Raw genomic sequence first — 18,835 nt, 5'->3', positions numbered from 1 at the left:
GGGAGGTGCCTGTTTCCTTTAGATTATATTTTACTCCCCACAGGAAGCTATTTCAAAATCCCAAGTGAGAGATGGTAAGGGTCAACACTGTAGTAGTTGTGAATGTGTGAGGGGAGACAAATAGATTTTGTGGAGGTAGAAAAGACAGAATTTGGAAATTGATTGAGAATGTGGGATGAATGAGAATGCTGTCAAGGATGACAAATGAGGTTATAAACTTGGATGACTGAAAAGATGGTGCTCACGTCAGCTGCAGTAAGGAGGTTCAGGAGAGAGACAAGGGTTAGATCCAGGAGTCATCTACATGGAGATAATCATTAAACCTACAGGAGCTGATGAGGTCACCAATATAATATAAACTTTATTTCCTTAGGGCCTAGCACAGTGCCTGGCACGTAATCATTTAATGAATGCCTACTGATTGATTGAGAGAGTAGAGAGAAAGAAGAGGGCCCAGGAGGGGACCTGAGGACCATGGAATTTATTAATTTTTTAAAAACTCTTGCTAATATCAGTACAATAACACCTCTGTAGGGTATAATGGAGAACCACAACTGGAAAACAGATTTCTGAGATTTGTTGCACTGGTTATGGAAGAGAACAGCAAATATTCCAGAGTTTTTTCTCCCTCCTACCATGCCATATTTCAGCATGTTTCATATCTGGGAATACTTTTTTTTATTCTACTTAATAATATCAATTTGTTGGTAGTTTCTGAAGCATTAAAATTGATAAAAGAAGCAAGGTAATTTTTTTGCCTTAATGTCTTGTTTGTTTTTAAGATTTTTTATGTCAGTCAACAAGCATTTATTAAGCACTTATTGTGTACTTGGAATGTGCTAGGTGTAGGTGATACCAAGACAAGAGTGAAAGAATCCTTGCCCTCAAGGACCTTATGATCTAGCCAAAGAAAACATCATGTACATATATATGGGTATATACAAAGTATATACAAAGTAAGTACCAGGTAATTTTGAGGGGAAGGCAACGGGGTACATCAGCAGAGGTTTCATGTAGTAGATGGCACTGAGTTCAAGGTAACTGTATTAAGAGGTGGAAGTGAAGAAGAGATATATTCTAGGCATGGGGGATGACCAGTGTAAAGGCATGGAGATGAGATGTCATATATGTGGTGAGATCCACTAGACCTTAGTGTTTGTGAAGGGCAAATACTGGGTAATAAGGCTGGAAAGTTAGTTTGGAGCCATGTTGTGAAGAGCTTTAAATGCCAGCTCTTGAATTAATAGGTAGCTACTAGAGTCGATTGCTGTATATTTCAAGTTTAGTTTTAGATGAGTTCTTAAATGTTACTGCTGAGATTTAATTCAAATCAATTTACAAGCTTACTTTGGTGATTGTAGATAACAAATGGTTATGTTTTAAGTATCGTTGTTTTTCCTGTGTCTTTAAGCTCAACTGGAAAGGATGGTTAGTACTGTGATACTGTGATATCATTGATATAGGCATTTCCTCCATTGATATAGATTGCAGCCCCTCCATACCCTCTCCTCCTATCTAATTCTTATCCTATAAATCACCCATAGGGAGACTACCCATTGCTCTGGAGATTTTCCTTTCATTCATCCAAGATCTTAAAGGTATCAGACACTTAAAGGTATCAGGTATCAGACACTTACTAGCTATGTGACCTTGGCCAAATCACTTAACCCTATTTGCCTCATCTGTAAAATGAGCTGGAGAAGAAAATGGCAATTCACTTCAGTATCTTTGCCAAGAAAACCCCAAATGGGGATCACAAAGAGTCAGACACGACTGAAATGATAGAACAACTACAAAGTTGGAGATAGGGAAATCGAACTCAGGAGAGAGACAAGGGCTGGATCCAAGAGTCATATACATAGAGATAATCATTAAACTTACAGGAATAGTGTATCCCTATACTGTTAACCTACAGGCTAGTGTATGGCTTAGACTTTCTGCGCATTGTTCTTGTTCTGTTTGTTGTTCATGAACAGCACAACTTGTTTTTAGGTCAAATGTGTTTTCGATATTATCTTTATACCACTTCCTTACAAATCACAATTAACATGCTGTATATACCTTCCTTATGCCCACTACAAATCTTTCCATTGCCCTTTGGGTTATTGATAATTTTAATTCTTCTAGTATTGGAGTGTCTCATCATTGGGTGTAATGCTTTTATTAAAGATGGGCTTTTGTAGCTGGGAACAAGTAGAGATTATTGGAAGTAATTTAAGTTTTTCAAATTCAGTCTAGTCTAATTTTTTCCTCTTGCTCCTCAATTCTGAGCCTAGATTTTCTATTTGCATTGCCTACTCCAGATACAATACACACATTTTTGGACAAACTTGAGAGACTGCCTGTACAGCTACAGGTCTGGCCATATAGTAGAATTGGTGTGTGTTTTTCATCCACTTTGTTTTGCCTGCACTCCAGTGGATTTCACTGAGGAGTCTTTATAAAAGCATTCTAGGGCTCAAATAGTTAACAAGATGTGACCTGTGAATCCTTTTGTTTGAATTTTTTGTGGGACTTTTTCCTTGACAATGGCAAACACATTAGGCAGATCATAGATCTAGAGTGGAAGAGACCTCAAAGTCCATCAAGTTCAGCCTCATTTTATACATGTGCAAAGTCTCTGAGGCCTTTGGAGTTTATGTGAGTTATACAACACAAGGTTATACAGGTCGTAAAACTGTACGGGAATGGTTTGAAACTAGGTTTTTCTGATTATAGATTAAGTACTTTTTCCATAGTTTCACACAGCTTTCATGGTGCCACATCATTGAACAATGTTATTTCCATAATTGCAACTATCATAACTTTGTATGATTTTAAATCCTTGTTTAAAGGGAGCCTTCAAAACTGCATTCTGTGCTACAGTGTCTAATGCTATTTTATAATAAAATGGAATCTTATTTTCTGTATTTTTCTTTCATTTGTGTGATCATAAAAATATGGTTTATATAAGAAAATAGTTTGCAAAAGCTTGCTTATACTCCATATATCAAGTATCTTTTTTTTTTCATTTTTTGCCTTTTTTTTTTTTTTTTTTTTGGTGAGGCATTCAGGGTTAAGTGACTTGCCCAGGGTCACACAGCTAGTAAGTGTCAAGTGTCTGAGGTTGGATTTGAACTCAGGTCCTCATGATTCCAAGGCCAGAGCTCTATCCACTGAGTCACCTAGCTGCCCCTGTCAAGTATCTTTATAATGCATGTATATTGCATTCTTGCAGAAATTTTATATTTTATTTAGATGAGAGAACTGTGAGTTGATAATTGCTAATGTTTTGGTCTCTCTTTTTTGGCAAAAGCATTCTGTAGTCTTGGAGTATACCATTTTTTAAAATAATATTGAGTTCCCTGAGTTATTTTAAAATTGGACTGCTTCTGTTACTGATTTCTTCCATATATGTTTGATCAGGTCCATCCATTCTTCCCAACTTCATTTTTTTTCTTTACTGTTGTCACTTAACTTACATTGTACATTGGGTATTGAGGTTCTACTTCTAATGAGAATAGTGTGATGATATTTGGCTTTTATTAATGAGAATAGATGACTATAAAAATTCTGGATAACCTGTTCCATTTAAAATCTTATTTGTCCTACTTCCAGTTTCATCAACAGATATTCTTGGAATGATTTGAATATAACACCAAGCTATCTATCAAGTCCCTTTCTCAACTACTTTTTGCTGTTTTGACAAAAATTTTACTCATTGTCCTTGGTAGTGTTTTGCAAATAAGCTTGTGCTCTAAACCAGTGTTACCCTTGGCTACTACTTCTCTCTTCTTAGCAGGGAGATCATATGTTTGCTGAGGGCCTTTCTAGGGCTTTGTGACTGCTTCATTTTAACTGTTTAGCATCAGTTAAAAGTCAATGCCTTTACCCTTGTCCATTTTCCATTTTTAAAATGTAAACAACTTGTTCTCATTGGAGCTTCTATAATTGCATGTAATGTAATTGGTATTTACCAATTAAGAATCTTACAGGTAACTGAATCTGTAATTATGTCATTCATGAAATTAATTATTTCTTGTCTATTTTAACTCATTTGTTTTGGACAAAGATCACATTTTAAGTACCAACGATTAAATTAATGTTTTGTAGATTGTCTAAAACTGCAGTTCTTGGCATTTTATGCTTTTTTGATGCGTCACCATCATCACTATAGAATGGAGATCATAGATTTATAGCTGGAAGGGACCTTAAAGGTTATTGATAATTCTAACCTCCTTATCTAATAAATGGGGAACTGAGGTTCAGAGATATCAAGTAACTAGCCCACAGTCTTACAAGTAATAATTACTGAAGACAGGCTTCAAACCCAGGGCTTCTTGACTCCAAGTCCAGTGTTTTATCCCCTATACCATGGGGTTATCCAGGGCTGAGTGACCTTTTGAGTGTTTATCTTGATGGTGAGTCTTTCTGTATTTGGTTAGAAGAGTTTTCAGAGGACCAATATAATTCATACCACATCCATACCAAAAGTTTTTCTAATTTAGTCAAGACCTTTCAGAGCCATGCTCTGCCAGAATAGCCTTCAAAAATCACCTTCTTGCTATGATGAGGCATTGATGCATAACTTCAGAAGGTACAGTGAACTTTTGGCCTCCATTTTACTTTTTATCATTTTTAAATTTAATTAATTATTTAATTTTTTAAAGCAATTGGGGTTAAGTGACTTGCCCAAGGTCACACTGCTAGGAGGTCTCAAGTGTTTGGTCTGAGGTTGGATTTGAACTCAGGTCCTCCTGACTTCAGGGCCTGTGCTCCATCCACTGCACCACCTACCTGCTCCTTGGCCTCCATTTTAAAGGATTGATACATAACTTGCATTTTTCTTTTACAGCCAGATATTTTATTTTGTGATGATTTATAAACTTTGATATTCATAAAAATGACATTTTGTTGTTATGCTTTCTTTACCTTTCAGATTTCCCATCAGACATTGCTAATAAGTCTCTTTCAGAGAGTACTTCTACAATGCTCTGGAAATCAAAAGGAAGAAGGAGAAGATCATCCCACCCTACAGCAGAATCCTCTAGTGAGCAAGGAGCTAGTGAAGCTGACATTGACAGCGACAGTGGTTACTGCAGTCCCAAACACAGCAACAATCAGGCTACAGCGATGACTTCCAGAAATACTGATTCTGGTACAATTAATGTATGTGACCATTGCCTAGATTTATACATTTGTAACTGTGCTCAAGTATTTACTTTCTCTAATAGTTGCTATGGAAATGAGAGGATGTTAGTTGAAAATTTATTTTACATTGAATTTATTTTTTCTTTTAAATTTATTGTTAAAGTAATGAATAGAGTGAGATTTATTTTTCTAAAAATTGTAATGAGTGTGCTATATTTATGGTGTGAAGCTTTTTGCAGAGTTAAAAGTGTTTATTTTAAAGTGGTAACCTCTAACACTTTTTTTCCTTATTTTTAGCTTGTGGAACCATCATTATGTTCAGGTATTTATCTAAGTATTCTGATACTATCATCTGCTTGCTACTAATCTCCATATTGTTTCATCCTTCTTGCTCTTCTTTCCTCCTTTTAGATCCTTTAAGAGTTTTAGCTTTTATAGATGAGACTTGAAAATGGAAAAAAAAACCTAAAAAACTAGAAATGTTCCCAAAAAGTTAAAATTAACTCAGATGATTGCCCTGAGCAAATTAAAAAAAACTTTGAAAGTATATGGCAAGTTACAGCATGTGTTCAAAATAAGAATGTTACAAAAAAAATTTTGAGAATTTTCCCAACTTTATGTCAAATGCTGTTTAAGTATGGGATTAAAGTCTGTCTGATTTTTATGACATGGAATTTTATGAAATATAGGAAATAATTTTCCTCTTCTCCTTCCCATACTCCCATCCCCCTGACCTTCTTGTTTCTTTTTCTGAATCTTTATCATAACTTGTAGGTGGAACAAGTTGGTCCAATGTAACTTCTCAGGCAACTCAGAAAAAACCTTGGATGGAAAAAAATCAGCTGTTTTCTAGAGGTGGAAGGCAAACTGAGCAAAGAAATAACTCACAGGTAACTTCTGTTTCATATATTCATAGAATCTGAGTTAAAAATCTGTACTATTCAAAAATCCTATTCTACCCTTATCAGCTATCTTATTCCTCATAGAGACTCTTCCAAACCCAACTGTACCCTAACCCCTCAAATTTATAAATGATCTAGCCTTCTACTTCACTAAAAGATTGAGGCCATCGAATGGGGAATACTATCTCAACATCTTCATTTATTTTTCTAAGCCGAAGAACAAAGTGTTCTTACTCCTCATTAAGGTTAATCTCCTCTACCTGATCTTATTATTTCCCACTTCTTATAGGACCCTGATTCTTTATTCATCCCCTTTCTCTACTGCATCTTTTAGATATTCTTCCCCTGCTGGTTCTTTTCCATGAGAGATTTTCCACACTCCTCATTTATTATTTTTTTTTATCCAGTAAAAATCTTGCCTCCATTTCTTTGATTGGTTTCTTTGATTTAATTGCTTTCCTCATGCTTTTCATTGATTTTTATTCAAATGTTCTTAACTGTGTTTCCCTTCTCTGATTCTTGGATTTCCTTCTCTGATTAGATTTTTCTAATATACAGTACTACTGTAATCCCTTGTCCCTATTACCGTGCCTTCTACTCCTTGATCTAGCATCTTTCTTTTGGCTGAGATTTTTCTAAAGCCATATTCTACTCATGGGTCTTATATGATACTTATGAGGTCAAATTTGCCTCTGTATATTAGGTCGCCTAATAAATCTTGCCAATACCTATACTTTGTGCATTTATGTTTAGACATCTGAGGCCTAGGGTTGTATTATTTGCTTCTTTTTTGTGTTTATCCTCTGAGCATTTCAGCTTCAACTATTTTTCCTATATTTCTAGCAACTCTATGTCTAACTTGGTAGATATGCTTAAGAAGTTTTCTCCTTCGCTCTTCCTTTTCAGTTTAAAGTTCTTTTGATTAGATTTGTAAGACTTTAAGCAAGAATATCCTTATCAGCACTTGTTAGGTGCCAGCCTTGTTTAGGAACTTGTGATTCCTATACTTTTAGCCATAGTCCAGATCCATTTCTGAAATTCATTCTCAGAGATAATCATCTTAACCAGCTTCCTTAACCACTTCCTAAATCTGCTTTTTTCTTTTTTAATCCCTTGCCTTGGATGAGCAGAAGTGATAGAAACACTGCTTATACCCCTAAAGCCTTCAATTTTTTTTTACCCAAGGTTTTGCAATATTTGATAATTGTTTTTAGGTTGTTCTTTTTGATAGTGCCAATGTGAGTGGTGACAAGTGGGTAGTAGTAATCTGACTTGACAAGTCTTGGATGGTTCTTTTAAATGTCTCGGGTTTACCTGGGAAAGGAGCAGACTACCCTGGGAAGGTAGCAGACATCTCTTATTATCAGATTTATAAATACCTGTTTCAGTACCCTTCAGCAAGGAGTTACTAAGTACTACTAGTAGTAATTTTTCCTGTGATCTTCATTAGGTAATCTCTCTACTAACATTATAGTATCACTCCTTGGAGAACAAGCAGCTGCTTCCTCTTTAGAGTGTAAAGCTCCCTTCTCTTTAGGGGACAGAACATCATTTCTATCCCTTCTTAGGTCTTCATTTTACCTGCAGAATAGCTTTTAAAAAAATCCGTTTCTTACCTTCAGCACTTATCAACTTTAACTTGTTCTGAGCTTTAGTATTCTTGACACTGTTTTCATAGGACAGTACAATGCTGTTCTTTTTGTATTTATTGTCATTTATTTCCCCTTGCTTCCATTTTATGTATGTATATTTTTAAAACCAAAGTTGTTTGGTGAGTTCCCTGTGTGTTTACATTAGTTTTTAAATAGAAATTCTTTTTCTTCTTTGCAGGAATTGTCAGGATTTTGAAATTTTATCTATTTTGTCTCTCTTTGGCTAGCTTTCTTTGTAGAATTTTAGGTCATAGTTATTCTACTTATTTTAACTAGAACTTTGAAAATTGAATATCCAAAATCTACAGTGGGCATCAAACTCTGCCCAGCTTTTCCCTTTACTGACTATTGTGAACTCTAACATGGCATGGTCACTTCCTCCAGATGTTTCCCATCATTTCTGCTTCAGCCAGTTTGTCCTTATTAGGAAGAATCAGCTTTTTTCCAGGAAGCAGAATTAATGCCACCTGGAACTTCTTTGTCTTAGGGGTTTAGGCTTTTAAACCCCCTGGCAACAAATGCTTATTAAATTGCTAAACTGGTAACTAGCCCTAATTTGTAATGAACTTACCTAGAATTTTTAAATTCCATTTTCATTTCTAAAGAAAAAAATCACATTCTTTTGATGTCAATAGGGTGCTCGGCTGCCTAAATGACTTACTGACCTGAATCTTTGCTTTAGTCTGGTCTTGATGAAATTTAGGAAAGCTGATACTAAGGTACCTTTACTGTGAATTCACACTGGAAAACTGACCTGCAGTTACTGCTGTAAGAACAAATTATTGTTGTTTATGAAAAACTATTAGGCAAAGATCTACCTTTTTTTTTAAAAGCAGTAATTGTAAGCAACTCTCTAGTTTTTATTAACAGATAAATATTGGTAGAATGCTAGACTTGGGAGTCCTCATGGTCTGTGGTCTTTTCCAGTGCTGGTAGCTGAAAAAGAATTCCTGCAATCCAACAAAAGGTCATTCAGCCTTTCCTTGAAGACCTCAAATGAAGGGGAATCTGCTACCTCCCGAGAGAGTCTTGTCTGTGTTTGTGGATAAGCTTGAATTGTTAGAAATTCCTTCTTTAATCAAGCTTAAATTTACCTCTTTGCAGTTTCACCAGTTGCTCTAGGTCTGCCTTCTGGAACCAAACGAAACAAGTCTAATTATTTTTCCATGTAGCCGCCCTTTAAATACTTAAAGACCACTGTCCTGTTCTTCTCTATGATATATATCCCTAGTTCCTTCAACTGATTCTCAAATGGCATGGACTCAAGGCCGTTTACAATCCTGGGTACTCCTCTGATTAGTCTCTAGCTTATCAATATCATTTTTAAAATGTGGCACCCACAAAGGAATGGAATATTTCAAGTGTGGTCTAACCATAGCTAAGTACAACGTGGCTGTTACCTCATAGTTTTGGATTCTTAATGCAGCCTAAAATTGTTGCCAGATCATTCTGTTGACTCATTAAGCTTAAAGGCCACTAAAACTTATAGCTCTTTCTTAGATAAACTGCTGTTTAGCAAGCCCAGATACTTATAAAATCAGTTTTTTAAACCCAAATGAAAGACTTTATTAACTCTATTAAGTTTCATTGCCATATTTTAAAAATATATAAAGTGTCAAAATTCCCACCTTCAGGTTATAAATTCTGATTTTACTAAGCTTTTTAGAAATTCAAGGCTTCAGTTTTGACCTGGCAGCCTGCTAGAGGAGAAAGTCTATGGAGGGGAGAAAAAAATCTTGTATTTTTTCCTCAGTGGGAAGGATAAGAAATATAAAACAGGCAAAGTTGGGAGAAGTATAGTGTGTCAGTGAATATCATGTTGAACAGAATATTTATTTCTAATATTGATACCTGAAGATTAGTGTCTGGTTTTTTTTTTTTGTCTTATTATTTATCATAGTAGTCAAATCATGTCTTTAATTGTTTTCTGAAGAAGGTCTATGCAACCCTTTGTTTTGACCTACTCCACTTTAGGCTTTATAATTTAACAATAAAGCCCACAAATGACTTTTTTTACTGATTTTATATTGTTGTATATGTTTTGTCTCAACCAGGAAGAATTTATTTTGCAAAACTGAAAAAATAATTTTTATTTATTTCACAAGCAGATAATTTTATTTTGTAGTCAATTGGACTTTTTTCTTTACTCTTTCTAGTTTTTTTTCTGTGGGCAGTTTAAACGCATATTTTATTTTTTTTAATTAATTTATTTTTAGTTTTCAGCAATCACTTCCATAAGCTTTTGAGTTTTAAATTTTCTTCCCATCCCTCTCTGCTTCCTTCCCCAAGATGATGTGCAATCTGATATAGACGCTACATATACGTTCCTATTAGACACGTTTACACATTAGTCATGTTGTAAAGAAGAATTATAACCAATAGCAGGAGCCACAAGAAAGAAAAAAACAAAACAAACTAGAAGAAAAAAAAAGAGCAAATAGTACTCTTTGTTCTGCATTTAAACTCCATAGTTCTTTCTTTGGGTGTGGATAGCATTTTCCATCATGAGACTTTTGGAGATGTCTTAGATCCTTGCATTGCTGAGAAGAGCTAAGTCTATCAAAATTGGTCATTGTACAGTGTGGCTATTGCTGTGTGTACAGTGTTCTTCTGGTTCTGCTCATTTTACTCAGCATCAGTTCATATAAATCTTTCCAGGTTTTTCTGAAGTCTGCCTATTCATCATTTCTTGTAGCACAATACTATTCCATTATATTCGTATACCACAACTTGTTCAGCCATTCTCCAATTGATTGGCATCTCCTCAATTTCCAATTCTTTGCCACCACAGAAAGAGCTGCTATAAATATTTTTGTACATGTGAGTCCCTTTCCCATTTTTTTGACCTCTTTGGGATACAGCCCTAGAAATGCTATTGCTGGGTCAAAGGGTATGCACATTTTTGTAGCCCTTTGGGCATAGTTCCAAATTGCTCTCCAAAATGGTTGGATTAGTTCACAGCTCCACCAACAATGTATTAGTGTTCCAATTTTCCCACATCTTCTCCAGCATTTATCATTTTCCCATGTTAGTCAGCCTGATAGATGTGATGTGGTACCTCAGAGTTGTTTTGATTGGCATTTCTCTAATCAATAGTGATTTAGAACATTTTTTCATATGAGTATAGATGGCTTTAATTTCTTCATCTGAAAATTGCCTGTTCATATCCTTTGTCCATTGATCAATTGGGGAATGACTTATATTCTTATAAATTTGACTTAGTTCTCTATATATTTTAGAAATGAGGCCCTTATCAAAGACACTGGTTGTAAAAGTTCTTTCCCAGTTTTCTGCTTCCCTCCTAATCTTGGTTGCATTGGCTTTGTTTGTGCAAAAAACAAATCCTTTTTTTTTTTTTTAAAAAAAGGATTCAAGCCACTTTAACATACAACATTTAAGAAAAGCATTAATGTTTTAAATAACAATCTGGAAATTATAAGTGTTTACCTGTAGTGAAACTTATATTTTTCAGTTTAATGATTTTTGTAAATGATATCTTCCATCTTTATTAGGGATTCTCAAACCTATAAATGACTAAGTTTGGTTTTTGCTTTTAGGACCCGTAGTCACCTCCACAGGATGAAATATTAGATCACGACTTTGTATAGAGAAACCTGAATTGATATAAATCTACCATTTTTAAATTCATAGGCTCATAGTTTTAGAAGCAGAAGAGATCTTAGATGTCATCTACTTTAGTTCTTATATTTTACGTGATGAGGTAACTGAGTCCCAGAAAAATTAAATGACTTCCCTAAAGTCTCAGAGCTAGGTTAGATCCTAGCTAATTTGATGCCATATTTTACAATCTTTCTACTCTGCTTTCTGGAGCCTGATATTTTCATTAGTCCCTCATCATGTGTTTGATAACCCAGTGAGAGCCGTATCACTCTAACAGAATCTCAGGCTGTGGCTCTGGTAGTATATCCTCATTGTTAATGTGACGGGATTCTGCAACATAGAGTCAGTACCCTTATCAGCTTGTCTCTTAGAAATAAGAATCAGCTCCTAAGAGTGTAAAAAAGTTTCAGAACCCTCTTGTATTTGCTTCAGATTAAAGAATTCAAGGCATGTGTAAAAGCATTTCCTCTCAAGGTCTTTCTTGCTCTGGTAATTCACTGTTTGAGTTTAGTTAAAAGTTTTGGTAGCTGAGGTGACCTGGAGACTATAGTTTTTAATCCTTTAATTTTTTTTCTGCATAAGGAAAGGATCTAGCACTATAAAAAATTGAGTACTTCAAAAGACATGATCTGAAAATAGGTATTAATTATAGAATTACTGTTTAATATGCTGTTTATTTTGGCCCTTTTTAAAGCTGAGCATTTTGCTATATTGTAAACAGTAATAGCATTTTACTTGAGTGTGTTTTAATGAAAAAGCTATTTTAATGTATCAGCTTTCTTGGAAATTCCAGATTTAAACAGATTTTTTTTTAAAGTGTAACTTAAAAATGCTGGTGATAGTGAATATTGAAAAAACATATTTTTGTTAACATTTTCATTTGTGATTATTGTATTAAATTAAGTAATTTTTAAAGGTTAGTAGTATGAAATCCTAGTATTCTTTTTTTTTGTTCTTGGGGTTTATTTAGGTTGGGTTCAGATGCCGTGGACATAGTACGTCCTCAGAAAGAAGACAAAGTTTGCAGAAGAGACAAGACAATAAACCATTAAGCGGCCAATCTCACAGAGTAGAACCAACTCCTGACCCATTATATTTTGAGGTATTCTTTTTTCCTCTGTATGATGTTAGTGATTTGTACCATGGGACATTTATTTTGGATTTTATTTTCATTACTCTCTCGAGGATTGTTTAAGTTTTGGTATTTATATCCCCAGCATTTAATGTGATACCTGATACAGAGATAATTAATAAGTGCTTGTTGTTGCTGTGTAAGTACACTGATCATATAATATTTTTAAACATAAATCCCGTATTAGATTTTAAGTTTCTTGAGGATAAGAGAAGTACCTTTTTAGGGTCATAATGTTAGTGGTAGAAGAAGCCTTAGATATGAGAGCCAATTTCCTCATCTTACAGATGAAAGGACTGAAGCTCATAAAACATAACTGATTGCGTAGGCCATATGGTTCTTGGATTCCAAATTCTGTATTGTTTCCATTATTTTGTCTCTTTTTTATGTGTTGATTCAGAATTGAAATACCAGTTATGCTTAATAGACCAATTTTAATATAGCAACTACTGCATTATCAAGCCATTAAAAGGCAAACCCAAAAAATCCCAACTTGAAAATGGCAAATAGGAACTAACTTTTAGTCTTTTCTTTCTGTGAAAACTGAAGAACAAGTGGGATAAAGAAGTTACGGATATCATCATTTGAGATGTGAAGGTTAATACTGTTTACAATCCATTTTTTTCAGTTTGCTACACCAGTTATTGTTTTGTAGATGACATTTTTGGTATCTACAAGGACTACAATGATTTCATGTTAGTTCTAGTCTTAGCTTAGTGACAGTGTTTCAAAGAGCTTAGCTTGCATTCTAGCAGAAGGAAACAACATGCACACGTATAAGTCAATACAAAATAAATACAAGTTAGTTTAGGGAGGGATGCTACTAGCATTTATGAGGATTTGGTAAATCTTTGGGTATGTGGTAGTACCTGAGCTGAGTGCTGATGGAAGTAAGGTATGCTGAGAGATTATGGAGGTTGGAAGGAGAGAACACATTTTAGGCATTGAAAACAGTGAGTACAAAGTCATGGAGAATAGATAAGGAGTCCCACATGTTAGGAACTGCAAGAAGGCCTTGGATTGGACTCTATGGGAAGAGAAATTATGTGAAGAGTAGAAAAATTTGGCTGGGTCCAGATGATAAAAGGTTTTAAAAGCCAAACAAAAATTTGTATTTGACCCTAAAGGCAATTGGGAGGCAGGAGTTTACTGATTAGAGGAGTAACATAGTCAGACCTACATTTAAGGGTAAACAGTTTGGCAGCTGCATGGAGCAGATGCAAGAGAGTGAAGAGGCTTGAGGCAGGGAGACCATTTAGAAGGTTATTCAAATAATCCATTTAAGAGGTGATTAGGGCTGAAACTAAGGTGGTTGGTTATGTGAGTTGTGAGAAGGGGACCAGTGCAAGAGATGTTGTGGAGGTAGAAGTAGAAGGATTTGGCAACTAGTTGGATATGTGTGGAGAGAGAAAATGAGGAGTTAAAGTTACCTGGAAGGCTAGAAAGATGGTGATGCCCACAGTAGAAATTGGAAAGTTTGGAAAAGGGCAGGGTTTTTTGGAGGGAAAGATAACAAGCTCTTTTTTTTTAGGATATGTTAGATTTGAGATGTCAACGGTATGTGCAGTTTGAAATTAGACAGTGATGTGGGACTGGAACTTAAATGAGAGTCTGGGACTAAATATATGGATCTGGATGGATAAACTTGATGAGAAACTACCAAGTGAGATAGTGTAGGGAGAAAAGAAGAAAAGTGGGTCCAAGACAGAGGTTTGGGGTTTACCCACAGTGGGTATGATATGAATGATGATCCAGCACAAGAGACTGAGAAGGGGAAGTTAGACAGGAAAGAAGAGAACCATACAAGAATAATGCCAGAAAAAAGCCAGAGAAAAGAGAGCTTCCAGGAGAGGAGAGGGTGGTCGACAGTGTCAAGAAGGCTAAGGATTGAGGAAAGGCTATTAGATTTGCAGTGAATATAGCACTGGAAAGTTGGGAGAAAACAGGTTCTATTGAGTGAGGTCAGAAGCAAAGTTACAGATGGTTCAGAAGAGAGAAGAGAAGGAAGGCTTTTTCAAGGAGTTTGGCTATGATAGAAACAGATAGAATGCTAGTTAGTAGGGATAGTTAACTAGTGGGAGGGGAGAGAGAAAAAGAGATAGAGATTGGGGATGATTGAGGCAAGGCAATTTGCTGGAGGAAATGGGAGGGCTTGGGGTTTAAAGCATATGTAAAGCCTTGGCAGGGAGAAGGACCTCCTCTTCCTCAGAATGGAATAAGTGAGGAAATAGTGGAAGATGATGTCAAGGGTTACTCCCAGATACCATCCTCTTAGGGCTTCCTCCAGCTCTCTTTAGTAGAGTACGAAGAGCACGTGAATGAAGTCAGTAGTCCAGGGTTAAGGATTGGTACAGTATGGTGATAACATAGGGGAGGAAGGCTGGGGGAGAGCAAGGAATGTGAGAGTAGAAGACAGTGTGGTGTTGAACTGGTTAACTATAGGGTTAAGATTAAGATAGCAGAAAACTGAAGTTAGAACAGAATTTCTGTAAGTATTGAGGGCTGGAGATTGGATGTCACAATGAGGACAAGGATTTAGGAAATGGGTAAGGCATATAGAGAAGTAGAATATTACAAGTTTTTGAAGAGACAGAAAATGTCAGAATTTTTTAAACACTGTGAAGCAGTGTCTTGCCTATTTATTTCAATAAATATTTGTTTAGAACACTTATGAGTAGAGTTAAATGTTTCCTTTTCCAAATATTTTAAATCATCCAGTACTTAATAAGCATCATATGCAGGGCACCACTGTAAGTTAAAGGTAAAGAAATTGTATTTGAAGAAGTTATGGTTTGGTAGGAGAATAAGTCAAGTACAGTAATTAGCTGATAGACAAGATGAAAGTGCTATGGGGGTTCAGAGGAGGGAAATATGAGATGGCATTTGAAGTGACCTTGAAGATCAGTCAGTCAATAAACATTTATTAATTGCCTCCTTTGTCCCAGACACTGTGCTAAGTGCTAGGGATACAAAAAGAGGCAAAATTCAGTCTCGGTCCTCTAGGATCTCACAGTCTGTTGCGAAAGAAAACAAGCAAACAGACATGTACACAAACACATTATGAACAGGATAAGTAGGAAGTAATTAATAGAGGGAAGGCACTAGAATTAAGGGGGACTGGGAAAGGCTTCCTATACAAAATAGGATTTTAGTTGGGACTTAAAGGAAGCCAGGAGGCAGAGATGAGGAGGGGAGAGCCAACCAAAAAAAAATTCCCAGAGCCAAGAGATGGAGTGTCTTATGGAACAGCCAGGCAGCCATTGTCACTGGATAGAATATGTGGTGGGGAGCAAGGGGTAAGAAGACTGGAAAGCTAGCATGGGGCTAGGTCGTAAGGCTTTGAATGCCAAACAGGATTTTCTATTTGATCTGGAGAGCTACAGGGAGCTATTAGAATTTATTGAGTAAGGAGATGACATGGTTGGACCTGCACTTTAGGAAAATTACCTTAGTGGCCCAATAGTATATGGAGTGGAGGAGAAATTGGAGGCAAGCAGACCCACCAATAGTCGATTGCAATAATGTAGGTGTGAAGTGATGAGGGCCTTTACCAGTAGTGGCGGTGTCAGAGGAAAGGGGGGTGTTCTTGAGATGTTGCAAAGGTGAAATCTACAGACATTGGCAACAGATTGGTTATGGCGGGGGGCAGAGATAGTGAGGAATTGAGGATGATGCCTAGGTTAAGCCTAAGAAACTGTGAGGATGGTGTAACCCTCTGAAGTAACAGGGCAGTTGGGGATGGGGTTTAGAGAGGGTAAAATAATGAGTTCTATTTTAGACATGTTTAGTTTAAGATGAGATGTTTACTGGACATCAAGTTTGAAATGTCTGAAGGCAGTTGAAGATAGGAGGATTGGACAACAGCAGAGAGGTTAGGACACGATACGTAGATTTGGGAATCATCATCATGGCCAATATGGAAATTTGTTTGGCATGACCATACATATTTTTGATGGGTTCTATTTTTATTGCCTCCTCAATGGGTAGAGGAGGAGGAAGGGAGAGAATTTGGAACTGAAAGTAAAATAAAATTGAATTTAAAAAAAAAAAGAATTATCAGCATAGAGATGGTAAAAATCTATGGGAGCTAATGAGATTACCACATGAAGTAGTTTAAAGGGAGAAAAGAGAGTCCAGGACAGAACCCTGTGGAACACCTATGATTAGAGGATGTGATCTGGATGAGAATCCAGCACAGGAAACTGAAAAGTAGTAGTCTGATAAATAGAACGAGAACCCGGAGATAGTGGTGTCCTGAAAACCTAGAGAAATATCAAGGACAAGAGGATGATTAAGTGTCAAAAGCTACAGAGAAGTCAAAGAGAATGAGATAAAATAAAGTTAGGCTCACATTATGTAGGGCCATAAATTCTAGGTTATATTTACACATAATTTCATTTTGGCCATGGAGAGCCATTGAATGTCTTTGATCAGGGGAAGAGGAACTTTGTTTTAGGAAGGTTATTATAGTTACAATGTGTAGAAGGGAGGGTTCACATAGAGGAAGAATGTGACAGCAGAGAGAACAGTTGAGAGGCTGTTAAAGTATACTTGGCTATAGATAATCAGGGCCTGAATAGTGGCAAAAGTGAATGGAAAAGAAACTTAGACATTTTCAATGCTTTTAAAGAATTAAAAAATCACCTAAGTTAGTTTGTTGTTGCTTTGTGCTGTTTAGGTTTTTACTTTAAAATTCATTACTTTGTTTTAGGATGAAGATGAATTTACAGAGCTGAATGAGACTGCAAGTGCTAAAGATGAGAACATTCAACAAAAGATTTCTGCAAAAGTCGTAAGACTGACTCTTGCAATAATTTGTTCCCAAATATGGACAGACTAGCAGAATTGCTGACTAATGTTGATTTTATATATAGCCATTGATACAAGTATTAAATCCCCTTATCAGGCACATTTTTTTGAACCAGTGTTTCATTAATAAAACAGATCAAATATATTTTTTACATACTAATATGTAATTTAACTTCTTATAATTGGCAAAGCCTATAGCATAGGTCACGTGATAGTTTCTTGACACTGATTTTAAGTAGATTTTTAAAGTCAACATTGGTCAACAAAATATGTAGAATTTGTTTTTGTTTATACATATTTGAAGTTAAGAGGTGGAGGATGGAAGTATTCCAAAGTGTCATTAGATAAACTCATGTCTCAGAAAACATCTTGATAAATTATCTTAATTGTATCCATATTGAAACTTTGATTTATTGTAGCTATTTTATTTTATTCAGTTTAATTTATAGGAAATAACTCTTCTAATAGGTGTCAGGAATCCTTAAGTAATCCTTAAATTGAATGCCCCATTCTTTTTTTTTTATTTTAATTTTTGTTTTGGAAATATTAGTTGGATGACTTACCTGAAAATTCACCAATTAACATAGTTCAGACTCCAATTCCTATTACAACCTCTGTACCTAAACGTGCAAAAAGTCAAAAGAAGAAGGCTTTAGCAGCAGCACTTGCCACAGCTCAGGAATATTCAGAGATCAGTATGGAGCAAAAAAAAATACAGGTTTGTTAAAAATAATTTTCATTCATGGGTTTTTAATATTTAATTTGCCAAATGCTAAGGGAAAAAAAGGTTGGGAGGGATGTAATAAATATAACAGTCTTAAATTCGCCAATATATTATATTGTATATATAGGTAAACATTTTTTGTTCATGTTGCAGGAAGCTTTATCAAAGGCAGCGGGCAAAAAGAGTAAGACTCCTGTGCAGCTTGATTTAGGGGATATGTTAGCAGCTCTGGAAAAGCAACAGCAAGCAATGAAAGCTCGGCAGATCACAAACACCAGACCATTGTCATATACAGGTGATAACATTATTTATGTGGAGGAAAAAGCGATCTTGTTTTAGTGATATATACTCAAGTGGTGCCAGTATTTAGAAGTATTTAAATTTATGTGTGCTTATATTGATGTATTTGTTTTTCAGGTATGTATTAACAGAGTGTCCCAGAAACCTATTAATGCTTAAAACTGCACTAAGACTTTTGGGATGCTGTATATTTTCTTTAAAAGTAATTTAGTAGATTGAAATCTCATAAATTTTAAATCACATTAATTTAGCCAGGTTTAGTTATTTAATTAAGTGCAAGCTAACTGGTGATTTAAAATTCATCAGATATTTGTGTGGAAATTAGCTTGTCTTCTGCTATAATAATTTCTGTTGTAAAATGTGCCTTCTGAATTTTGTACGCCTATGTCTTCAGTGAAATGTCATTGAGAAAACCTGAAAAGGGCACTGGCTGATTTGGTCATTGGTTTAGAACTTTACCTCAGCATTATTGTGTGTTCTTTAATTTTTTTCCTCCGTTCTTTCTCTCTCTCTCTCTCTCTCTTTTTTTTTTTTGGCCAGTTACAAAAAATTACCATTGATGTGA

General features: G+C 35.6%; 1 protein-coding gene across 3 annotated transcripts in view; it reads left to right on the top strand.

Moving 5' to 3' along the window:
* Window positions 1–18,835, top strand: part of SECISBP2L (SECIS binding protein 2 like) — a 72,225-nt gene that overhangs the window by 15,425 nt on the left and 37,965 nt on the right. For all 3 annotated transcript variants that reach the window (XM_027840882.1, XM_027840884.1, XM_027840881.1), the window contains exons 5-11: window positions 4,919–5,148; window positions 5,428–5,452; window positions 5,905–6,020; window positions 12,276–12,407; window positions 17,149–17,229; window positions 17,797–17,964; window positions 18,124–18,265. In XM_027840882.1, coding sequence (XP_027696683.1) covers window positions 4,919–5,148; window positions 5,428–5,452; window positions 5,905–6,020; window positions 12,276–12,407; window positions 17,149–17,229; window positions 17,797–17,964; window positions 18,124–18,265 — 894 coding nt within the window. The remainder of the gene's footprint in view (window positions 1–4,918; window positions 5,149–5,427; window positions 5,453–5,904; window positions 6,021–12,275; window positions 12,408–17,148; window positions 17,230–17,796; window positions 17,965–18,123; window positions 18,266–18,835) is intronic.

The sequence above is a fragment of the Vombatus ursinus genome, unplaced genomic scaffold, assembly GCF_900497805.2.
Source record: "Vombatus ursinus unplaced genomic scaffold, bare-nosed wombat genome assembly UNPS02014848.1, whole genome shotgun sequence".
In the NCBI taxonomy this organism is placed as follows: domain Eukaryota; kingdom Metazoa; phylum Chordata; class Mammalia; order Diprotodontia; family Vombatidae; genus Vombatus; species Vombatus ursinus.
Note: the sequence above shows the minus strand (reverse complement) of the source record. Positions and strands in the feature narration are given on the sequence as shown.